The sequence below is a fragment of the Vombatus ursinus genome, unplaced genomic scaffold (genome assembly GCF_900497805.2).
Source record: "Vombatus ursinus unplaced genomic scaffold, bare-nosed wombat genome assembly UNPS02014798.1, whole genome shotgun sequence".
In the NCBI taxonomy this organism is placed as follows: domain Eukaryota; kingdom Metazoa; phylum Chordata; class Mammalia; order Diprotodontia; family Vombatidae; genus Vombatus; species Vombatus ursinus.
The window spans coordinates 36,401,109-36,413,606 of record NW_020954576.1 but is presented as its reverse complement, the minus strand read 5'-3'; the positions used below and the strand labels follow the sequence as shown (position 1 = coordinate 36,413,606).

The window sequence follows — 12,498 nt, the reverse complement described above, 5'->3', positions numbered from 1 at the left end:
CCATTTCCTTGGACAGTAAAACCTTGTGAATGTAGTAATGGCTTTAGTCACTGAATGTGTGATGCTATTGTTGATAAATAGGGACATTATTTCATTATATGAAATCTTGCCTTCAAACTAAGGATTTTCTGCATCATTTGTCAATAAAAACCATTTACAGACTCTACTGTCTGACTGTATTATTGATCCAAATCCTAAGCTGCAACTAACATGAACATTAATCTGCAAATGACCATAATTTCAAAATATTTCTTACAAACCATGATAGGTCTTGTTCATGGCTACTCATCAATGTCATATCAACAACCACCCACTTGGAGCAGAAACCACATAGAGTTGTTGCAAAGAAGATCCAATCCATTCTTTTAGGCAAGAATTTGGGAGTTGACTAATCATTCCAAATAAGCCAATATTTCCTTTGTAGATAGTGATAAATGTTAAGAATAAAACACACATAAGCAAGATGTATCTTCATAAATAATCTGCTTTTTTCCCAAAAGGTCTTCTTCTGACAGAAGACATATTGATTATTATAAACTCCTATTCAAAGAGCCTTCACATTTTCTGGGAAGTTTTAGGGCAATTTTTTTGATGAATTACATGAAAAGATGTACCTTAGATTCAGGAGAATAGCACATGTGTCCACAAATGTTTTCAGGCTTCTGACATTCCACAATTCTGCAGAATGCATCACTCTGGTCCCCAATCACTTTTTGACCTTTAGTACAAGAATGCCAAGTTTTGCGCAAAAGTTCATAACCAAGGATGATGCCATTTGGTTGTGCTGGTGACTTCCATTCAATCTGAAGGGACCTATAGCATATAAAATAATCAACATGTAAAGCAGGGATTCTTAAACTGTGGTCTACAGACCTTCAAGGGCACTACAGACAAATTTCAGGAGATCTGTGAACTTGGATAGGAAAACAATACATCTTTATTTTCACTAATCTTTAACTAAAATTTATCCTTTTTTCAGTCATAAATGTAGACAGAAAAAAAATTTCTGAGAAGTGGTTCATGGGCTTCAAGAGATTATCAAAGCAGACGATGACACAAAAAAGATTAAGAAATCCTGATTTATTCAACTGAACTAAACTCTGAATTTAAAAGTAGAAGTCACTTTAGAGAAATAATGTTAAAAACATGATAGCTATTTTCAATCAATCAAAAATTCGTTAGACATGAATTAGATTAACAGGTTTAGTCTAATTATATATACACACAGACACACAGACACACACACACACACACACACATATATATATCTTTAAAAAAGCATAAAATATCTTTTTTTCCCCTGGTGGCTAACCATCAGAAACACTAACAAAGGAAAAGATGGAATTTGAAAATAACGTCATTTATAAATATGGGTGGTGTGTAAGAAGTGAGTAGTATGACTTTTATAGTCCTCCGGAATCATGGTTTATTATTTCCTTAATCAGATTTTTCAAGTCTTTCAAAGTTGCTATTTTTGTTGTAACACCATTGTGATTATGGAAATCATCCTTCTAGCTCGCTTGTTTTATTGTGTATCAAATAAAAATTACTCTTCTCGTTTTCCTCTGAAATTGTCCATTCCATCATTTCTTATGGCAAAATAATATTCCATCAAATTCCTATATCACAATTTGTTTAGTTATTCCTCAATGAGATACATCTCATTAGTTTCTAGTTTTGTACCACTAGGTAGATGGCTGCTATTATTAATTCATTTATTTATTTGTTTCATTATTTTTCTGAGTATGACTCCTTATCCTTTGATCTCCTTTAGGGAATGGATCAAGTAATGGTATAGTTGAGGGATAGGGCATGCAGAGTAAAATATCTTCTGGGTCCTGCTTGCAAATCACTTTGCAGAATGATTAGAAGAATTCACAGCTTGATTGACAATGTATTAGTGTGCTTGTTTTCTGCCAGTCTCTCCAACATTGGTCCTTATTTTGGTTAACTTTGCCAGTCTGATTGGTGAGATGGAACAACAGAGTGGCTTTAATTTTTGTTTCTATTATTATTAGTAATTCAAAGTATTTTTCCCCCTTTGGACTTCTTTTGAAAACTGCCCGCTCATCCCCTTTGATCATTTATCTGTTGGGAAAAGATTCAGTCTTACACATTTGAAGCAATTACTTATATATTTGAATATGAGACCTTTATCAGAGAAGCTAACAGCAAATATTTCCCCCAATTACATGTTTCTCTTCTGATTTTAAATTTGTCAAATATGTGCAAAATTTTTTCAATTTTATAGATTCAAAAATCAATTTAAATACTATAATTCAATTACTCATTTAGTTATGAACTTTTCTCCTATCCCTTGATCTGAAAAGTAATTCCTTGCTCCTCTATTTGCTTTGATTTCACTTTTTATGTCTCATTCATGTATCATTTGGACTTTATTATCGTACATGGTGTGAGATGTTGATATATACCTAATTTCTGTCAAACTGCTTTTCATTTTTTCCAGGAGTTTTTGTCAAAAATCCTTAATTCCAATAACTAGTGTCTTTGGGCTTATGAAACAACATGCTACAGTGATCTCTTGCTTTAGTATGTTGTTTATCTCATCTGTACCATTGCTCATAGTCTCTACTTTTAGTAGTATCAAATTATTTTAGTAATTATTGCTTTATAGTAGAGTGTAAGATCTCATACTGATAGGTGTCTTGAATCTTTTTATCATTATTACCCTTGAGATTCTTGATATTTTTATTAGTCTATAAACATTTCATTATCAGTTTTATCCTAGCTTTACAAAATAATCATTTAGTAGTTTGTTAAAGTATTGAATAATGTTAGTTTAGTTCATATTGTTATTTTATTATATGAGCTTATCCTACTCATGAACAATATTTTTTCATTTAAATTTGTATTTCTGCAAAGAGTAGCTGGGTTTATATACTTTCTGGATATATCTTAGTAAGTACAAATCTATCCAATTATTTTATACCTTCTGTAGTTATTCTGAATGTTATTTCCCTTTGTAGTTCTTTTTTTTTAGGCACTTGGGGTTAAGTGACTTGCCCAGGGTCACACAGCTAGTAAGTGTCAAGTGTTTGGTCTGAGGCCAAATTTGAACTCAGGTCCTCCTGACTTCAGGCCCGGTGCTCTATCCACTGCACCACCTAGCTGCTCCACCCCCTGCCTTTGTAGTTCTTTTTGCTAGGTTTTGTTGATAATATACAGGAAGGATGATGATTTATGTGGATTTTTTTTCATATTCTACATTTCTAAAATTATCAATTGTTCCTATTAATAATTTGCATGACTTCAAATTTCATAAGTAAATTATCACATCATATTCAAAGTGGTAATTTATTACATTTCCTTTTTGCCTATGGTTATTCCTTCAATTTCTCTTTCTTGTCTTATTGCTATAGTTAACATTTCTAAAAATAGGTAGTTAGTAGGGTTGACAATGGACAACCATGCTTTTCTCCTGCTATTACTGAAATGTCCGCTAACTTTTCTGCATGCATTGTAATGTTTCTTCACAGTTTCAAATAGATATTATCGACTATAGTAAAGTTGGGTTCTTTTATTTCTATGCTTTCTAGTGTTGTTGTTTTTTTCACAGTAAAGAATGTTGGATTTCATCAAAAGCCTTTTTTAGTAAGCAATGATATACTTGCATCTTTTTTGTTATTTATATTAACATGATATATTTATTGTCTATAATATTCTTCTCTGTATGATCTGTCTATGGTTTAGTATCAACCATATTTGTATGACAGAAAGAGGTTTGAAGGGTACCTTTTTTTTTTCTATTATTGTAAACAATTTATGTAATATTGGAATGAATTGTTCTTTGGATATTTGATAGAATTCTCTGTAAATCCACCTTGACCTGGAGAGTTTGTTTGTGAGCTTATTTATAACATGTTAATTTTTTCTAATACTGGATTATTTAAATGGTCTATTTCTTTTTCTGTTAAGCTGAGTATTATAATTTTAAAATTACTTATTTATACCCTCCAATTATCAGTTTTGTTGATATATAATTGGGCAAAAGTGTTTTTTTATATTTCCTTTATTTCCTGTTCCATTATTGTGCATTCTATTCTTTCATTTTTGTTTTTTTTCTCTCTTTAAAATAAATAATATTAGCTAACTAAATAGATAATATATTTTAAAGCTCCTAGATTTATCAGTTTAATTTTGTTTCAATATTGTTATTCAATTTTTTCATTTTCAGATTTTTTACTTTGTTGTTAGCTGAGGAGGATTTTTTTGTTGTTGTGTTACAAGATTTTTTAAAATCAGTTGCATACTCAATTCATTGATTTTAATACTTCTTTATTTGACTGAGAAAAGCCATTAGAGATATAAACTTATCATATAGAAATGTTTTAGCTGTATCCTATAAGTTTTGCTGTGTTGGGTCATTATTGTCATTTTCTTTGATGTTTTTTAAATTCTGTAACTTGTTCTTTGACCCACTGAACCTGAAGAATTATATTACTTAGTTTCTAATTATTCTCAAATTCTTTTAAGAGCCTTTTATAGAATATATTTTATTTTTTATGATCAGTAAATATGTTTAGTATATTTGTGCTTTTGTATGTTTGATAAGGTCTTTATGCTGCAAAACACAGTTTTTATAAAAGTGCCATGTATGGGTAAGAATTGTGTAAATTCTATCTTAACTTCATTTATCAGTCACCAGGGATTTGACATCTTTAATTTTTCTAAACTTATGATCAAGTCTTTAATTTCATTTTTATTTTTATTTTGGTTAGATTCATGTAGATCTGAAAGTGTTACATGGAGGTCTCTCACTATTACCATTTTACATTTCTCTTTCCAATTTTACTAACTTTTAATCAGCATTTAGATGGTATTATGACTTGATATTTGTGTATATACATGCACACATATATAATTTTAATATTGATTTATTATGGTGCCTTGAAACATAATTTCTCCACTTATCTTTTTATTATATCTATGTTTATTGCAACTTTATATGAAGCCATGATTGCTAATTCTACTTTTGAAGAATTCAGTTGAAGCAAAATAGCCTTTTGTTTCAGCCCCTCTTTTAAACCCCATATGAACCTTTATGTTCCTAATACATTCCTTGTGAACAAAAAAAAAATAGATTCTAATCCATTGTATTAGATACATAATGGATTCTAATACATTCTGCTATCTTCTTCTATTTTATTGGTGAGTTTACCCCAGTCACATCCACGCTTATGTTTTTGTTTTTGTTGTTGTTGTTAATTATGTATTGCCTTCATTCTACTCCCTTGTACTTTTTTCTCTCTATTCCCATTTCCCTCTTTAAAATAAGAAGATGGGAAAAGAGAGGAAGTTTGTGTGACACATCGTTTATAAATGAGATGTTCTATTTCCTCTCTGTTGTGGTCTTTCTCTTCCCTTTGCCTTACCCTTGAACAAAGGCTTCTACTCTTTCTCCCTTTCTCTTTGATCTCCCCTTCACATTCCTCTCTTTACCATTTGAATTTGTTGTAATAATGAAAAATTTCTTTATGTATCCTGCCTTCTCATCTAAACCTCTCTCCACTCCTTTGTCCCTGTCCTCTCTTGTTACCATTCTGAGTTTAATGTATTTCTATACCAAGATCTTTAAGATGTGTACCTGTGCATGAGTATAATTGTGTTCAATCTTTCTTTATCTGATCAAATGAAATTGAGATTAATATGATGCCAATCCTCCCCATCTGTGATTTAATACTCTTGATATTATGTATCTCTGTCGTGTGATAGATATTCCTGTTTTCTTTCCCACTAAACATAGTTTCCTATCACTTTCTTTTTTTCTTCTTCTTCTAAGACTATTAAAAGAGAACAAAACCAACCACAGGTCCTTGCCATATTTATCTTTCCCCACGACTATTAAAGATATCAGAATTCTAAGAAGACATTTCTTTCTTACAAAAACAAAAGATCCCATCATATATCTTTCCAATTAAGCAAATGTATATCTTTGAATATTTTCCTTGGCTCAACTGCTTCCATCTCAATATGTCTATTTAATTCTGATCTTTATAACACAATTGCTTGAAAATCCCATGTTTCTTTAAAAGTCCATTTTTCCCTTGTAAGATTTCCTGATAGGTTATTCTTCATTACCAGCCTTTTATCTTTTGCCTTTTGGAATACCAGATCCCATGCTCTCTTCTTTAAGGTAGCAAGTAACAAATCTTGTGTGATTCCTATCGTGGTTGCTTTGTATTTCAAATCTTTTCTTTTTTTTGGCTGTTTGTAGTATTTTTAATTTGATGTGGAAGCTCTGAATTTTGACTGTGATATTGCTGTGAGGTTTCAGTTTGGGATTTCTTTCAGGAGATGACTACTGGATTCCATTTTCATTTTGCTCTTTGGTTCTAAGAATTCTGAAGTGTTCACTTACAATTTAATGAAATATGGTAGCAGGTTTTTAAATTCAATCTTGTATTTCATATAGTCCAAAATTTCTTGCATTATACCTCTCTTTGACCTTTTTTTCAGATCAGTTATTTTTTGTATCACATTTCTTACATTTCTTTCCTTTTTATGTTATTTTGTTTTAGCATTTCATGTTGTCTCATGGATTTGTTGCTTTCTATTTGGCTCATGTTAATGTTTAACACATTCAATACTTGGATAAAGGGTTCCACTAACTGTTCTTAGGTGTCCATTTTCTTTGCCATTCTTTTCTACCTAATTATTCCATTTTGTATCCCATTTCATTCCTTCAAAGTAATTTTGTAGTCTATGGATAGATCTTTTTTTTCTCTGAGACTTTCCCTGAACTTTCTTCAGGGTTCACCCTCTAGGACTCTCTCAGTCCATGTAGTATTTGTTATTTTCCTTGGTTTACTTATCTCAGAAGCCTTAGTGTCTAGATTTGGCAGTGGAAAGTCAGGCTCTGCTGCTATACTTCTGATTGGAATGAGGAGGTCTGACTTTGTTCCAAATATAGTAGACAAAACTGGTCAGGGGACTCCAATGCTGCTCCAGTGCTGAGCTCTGCCTGTGTCATCTCTCTTGCCACAAGGTCCCTAGGCATTAGCTGTTCTTGGATTTATCTGAGTCCTCACCCTAACTCCTCCTCCTCGGGCTCAGGAGCTACTATGGCCAACCCCATTCTGGGCTTTAAAATGGATGGGGCTTTATGCTGGACTGGACTGGTATTTGCCTATTATCCATCTTCTTCTACTAGGCTCTGGACCTGGATTATTCCTACATTTATGTCTCTGGGTTGAGCCATTGCAGCTGAGTTAGGTGTATCTTGTGCCATACTTTTAAGATATCCTGGCTTTTATGATTCAGGGTTCCTGTAGGATTCTGGAAGTTCTGTGCAATCCTAGGCTGGGTGTATGAGTGTATGAGTGTGTGTGTGTGTGTGTGTGTGTGTGTGTGTGTGTGTGTGTGAGAGAGAGAGAGAGAGAGAGAGAGAGAGAGAGAGAGAGAGAGAGAGTTAGGTGGGGTCTTCAGATGATTCTCCTTATTTTGCCAATTAATGGTGCATGTCAGGGTTTTCCTGAGGTTTCCATAGGGGATCTGGGATCTCTAGGTCATAGTACAGATTACCATTATTACCAAAATCCCTCCAAAGCTCCTCAAGGAGCTCTAAAAATATATTTAGTATTAGTTATAGACTCTATGAAGTAGCTAGGTGGCACAGTGGAAAGACTGACTGGACTTTGATTCAGTAAAACAAGTTTGAAGCCTGCCTCAGACACATGTACTAGCTGTGTGACCCCGGGCAAGTCACTCAAACTCTCTCAGTCACACTTTCCTCATCTATAAAATGAAAACAATAATAGTATCTGTGTCATAGTGTTGTTATGAGGATCAAATGAGGCAACAAATATAAAGCATTTTGTAAATTTTGAAGTAGTATACACATACTGTGTAATTATTATTACTGTCATGCAATGACATTATTCAGAAGAATAGCATATGCCTACATACATTTTCACACTTCTGATATTATATTACCCTGTAGAGCTCATTTTTTTCTAATCCCTGATCATTTTTTGCACAATAGTACAAGAAAATACATTTTCTAAAAGTGTATACCCAAGGATAATGTCATTTGGCTATGGTGGTGACTCCCATTCAATATGAAGGAATCTATGACATGTACCATAATCAAACAAGGCAGTATCACTGAGTTGATAGAGGGACTAACACCAGCAAAAGGAAGACTGGAATTCAAATCCAATCTTTATCATGTATCATCCTGGAAAAGTATCTTAACCTCATAGTTCCTAAGCAATTCTCTAATACAAAATTGCAGAGAAGACACTATTTGTATTGATAGATAAATTTCCTTACTGGGAGTTTCCCATGCCAATGAAACCACAAGTCCAAAGCCCTTCAAATATCAATGTTATATTAACCAACAAATATTTATTAAACATCTACTATGTGCAATAGGTTATTGCATTAAGTGTGGTAGATATTATAAAGAAAGATGTTTGATGACCTAGATGAACTTATAAATAGCAATTCATATTTGAAAAAAATAAAATGACATATTTTTGCTCCATCATATGCCTTTATTTTAAAGAGGGCGTAATAAAAAGTCATTGACTAATTAATCAATCTTTCAGCAGAATGCAAGTTCCACGGGATGTGGGAAAAATGGGATACTACTGCATCGTTGGTGAGGTTGTGAACTGAACCAGCTATTCCGGAGAGCAATTTGGAACTATACCCAAATGGCTATAAGACTGTGCATACTCTTTGATCCAGCAATACCACTGCTAGGTCTATTTCACAAAGAGAATTTAAAAAAAGGAAAATATTTGCACAAAATGCACAAAAATATTTATAGAAGCTGGTGGTGTCTAAGGATTGGAATTCAAGGGGATGCTCAACAACTGGGGAATGGTTGAATGAGCTGTGGTGCATGATTGTGATGGAATATTATTGTGCTATTAGAAATGACAAGCAGAACTTACATGAAGTGATGCAAAGTGAAGTGAACAGAACCAGGAGAACATTGTATACAGCAATAGCAATATTGTACAATGAAGAACTATGAATGATTTTGCTATTCTCAGCAATATAATGATCCATTCCAAGACAATTCCAAAGGTCTCATGATGAAACATGCTATCCATCTCCAGACAAAGAAGTGATGTTTTTTGAATACAGACTGAAACACACTATTTTTTGCTTTTTTTGATGTTTGAGTCTTCTTGTACAAAATGAATAATATGGAAAAGTTTTATATGATTGCACATGTATAATCTGTATCAGATTGCTTACCACCTCAGGGAGGGGGATAGGAGGGAAGGATAGAATTTGGAACTCAAAACTTTTTTTTAATGTTAAAAATTGTTTTAATATGTAATTGGGGGAAAACAAAATATTATTTTAAAAAAGTAAGCTCCATAAAGATAGAAACAATCTCATTTTTGTAATTGTATTCCCAGCACATAATATCCTGCAAATAACAGTTGCTAAAGAAATACTTAATTGATTTAATTTTATGGGTTAAATTAAAAAGACACTATCCATATGCCAAATGACATTACAAGCTTACTTTTATGTTTATATGTTTAAATCTGAAGTTTTATGCTAAGAAAAAAATGAAGGGTCTAGATAAACATTACCATTTTAATATAACTTAAAAATATAAAATTATTTCATTTTCCCAAGGTATACATGTAACACATTCAGCAATAAGACTATAGATAGTGAATGAATGTCACTTATGGGGGAGTTGATTTATAGGTGACTTACATAATCTTTATCCCACTCTCAGAATTAATTCCATATTATACTTCTTTTGTATTCCTTGCATATTCAACTACCAAAAGAAAGCCTACATTTACAAGACATTAAAGAGTCAACTAGGCCCACAAAAGCTAGGGAATTAGTATTGTAAAGGCTAAAAATCCACCCTGCAGGTCAGCATTCTTGCCTTAATACATGCTACTGTGACTTCTCTCTTCTCTACATAGTTAAGTTTGAAGTGAGACAGGTCATATTTTCAGCTGTGACTAAGAATGATTTTGCTTTTGAAGACTGCACTCAGAAATGTGAGGGTAAATTTTCAAAAGTGTATGTAAGGTTTAGCAGCTATACAACTGTCATTCAAGCCAATCCTGGAAGCACGGGAAAAAAGGAAAAAAAAAACTTTGTGTGCTGCTTCTACAATGAAAAATATCTTTCTTTGATGAATGTAGTATATTGCTCATCCCTAGCTTTAGGGTTTGATTGCTTTAATAAAAGAGAAAAATTAAATAAATTTATATATGCAATAGGAATGATGCTGAAAATTGTGAGTGAAAGCCCAAAATGGAAGTATTTGGGATAGTTAGAGTACATGAATACACACACTGTACCACCTACCTGCCTCACAGTTAGTTCATAAAACAACTACTGCTGACTCACAAAACCTCCAAGTTGAAAGAGGCCTCAGAAGCCAGATAGTCCCACCTCTACTTACATATGGATCTCTTCTATAAAATATCTGAAAAGTGAAAAGATATTTGAAAATCTTTCCTTGAAGATTTCCAATGAACAGGAATCCTAGTGCTTATGGTCAGTAGATCAATAAACATTAAGCATTTTCAAAGTCCCAGGCATTGCAGTGCTGGGGATACAAAGAAAGGCAAAAGGCAGTCCCTGCCCTCAAGTAGTTTACAATATAATTGGGGAAGATAACATAAAAGGAAGCTGAAATTAGATTGGGGGGCTCAAATGGGAAGGAAGCTAGGTGGCTCAGTGGATAGTGTGCTGGGCCTGGAATCAGGAAAACTAATCTTGAGTTCAAATCCAGCCTTAGATACTTACTAGCTATGTGACCTGGCAAGTCACTTAATCCTATTCGATTCATTTTCCTCTCTGTAAAGTAAGTTGGAGAAAGAAATGACAAACCACTTCAGTATCCTTGTCAGGGAAAGCCCCAAATGGTCATTCAGTTGAACACAACTGAAAAAATGACTGAACAAAAAAACTTGAATGGGAGTATGTTGAAGCCCAGAGGAGTATAGCTGGATGGGAAAAGATGAAATGGCTGCTCTGGGCAATCTCCTTAAGTGAAGGATCAGGGAAAAACTCTCCCATGTCCAGTGATGTTCATCATCTGCAATCAGATGGAGGGAAGGGTTGGGGGTACTGGGGAGGTATGAGTTTCAGAGTTGATGTGGTCTTGCACGATGATGAATTATGGTCTTGCAGGATGATTGAATAAAGTATTTGGGAGGAGCTCCCCATGTCCACCTCTACCCTCTCTAATCAGGGGAGGGAAGGGTCACAGGGGTTAAGGGTACTGAGGAAGTGTGAGTTTCAGAGTTAATAAGATCGTTCAGGATGATAAGTTTCCAGAGACCATTATAAGTCCAGGAAAACAGTAGGGGGAAGGATGAATTTGATATAGTGACTGGCACATAGAATGTGCTTAATGTTTATTGAATAACTGTTAAATACCCACACTTACTTCAATTGATCAAAAGGCATGATCTTGGGTCCTTTTACCATTTTCTGTATAGTCTCTAGTGTATTAATGTCCTACTTAAAATATAGATTTCCAATTGCAGTCTGATTAAGATGGACAAGATCAGGAATTATCACCTTCCTAGTCCTAAATACTATGCATCTTTTAACATAGCTTAAGATTACATGAGCTTTGTTGGCTCTCAGATCACAATGTTGACTGACTAACTATGAACTTATAGTCCACTCAATTCCCTAGATGGCTTTCAAATGAACTGGGTGGCCCTAAGAAACAAAAGTGAGGGAAAAGGAAGGCTAGAAGGCGGTAGAGAAAAAGTTGAGGGAGAAGAGCACCAGTGAGGGTTCCCTTCCCCAATTCCACTTACTCCCAGGCTGCTTAGACACCTTTGGGAAGACCTGCCAGGAGGGGTGCCCTTCCCTACTCCTTTCCCTTCCTACCTGTTCCTAGTGCCTAGGCCTTCCAGACCCTACCCAAGTGTCTTACTGCTATTCAGTTCTCTAAGATTTCTACTTCTTACTTTGTTAATTTGGGTATTTTATAATTTTTAAGTAAATATATATTGCCTTTACATTCTCAGTTTTTCTTGAATAAAATTACATATAGTAGGATCTAATCATTCTTTGTAGCTCTCCTCTTTGTTGGGAATTTTTTTTCTTTTTTGTTTTGTTAGTTTGCTTTCTCTTTGTGTCTGTATGGTCAGATAAGCTAAAAAGATTAGTGATTTTGTTAGAATCATTTTTAGTTTTGCTTATTATTTATATAATCTTTTTGTTTTCTATTTTATCTATTTTCCTTCTATTTTTTAAGATTTTTCTTTTTGTGCTTTTTTGAATCATTGAATTTATTTTTCTAGATTTTTAAAATTGCATTCTCAGTTCACTAATCCTTTCTTTTTAAAATTTTAATGTGAGATAATTTTTTCCTGTAAGAAATATTCCAGTGGCATACCAGAGATTTTATTCTTTATATGTTGGCTTATCATTATCATTCTTTTTTACATAGTTTCAACTGTTGATATGATGTTCTTTGACCCATTCATTATTTAAGATGTCTTTGTCACATGTCCATTC

The 12,498-nt window shown here is 33.5% G+C and overlaps 1 protein-coding gene across 1 annotated transcript in view; it reads right to left on the bottom strand.

The window, feature by feature from the left end:
* The window catches only part of USH2A (usherin), a 944,914-nt gene that overhangs the window by 236,581 nt on the left and 695,835 nt on the right, over nucleotides 1-12,498 (bottom strand). The window contains exon 47 of the mRNA XM_027871555.1: nucleotides 615-813. Coding sequence (XP_027727356.1) covers nucleotides 615-813 — 199 coding nt within the window. The remainder of the gene's footprint in view (nucleotides 1-614; nucleotides 814-12,498) is intronic.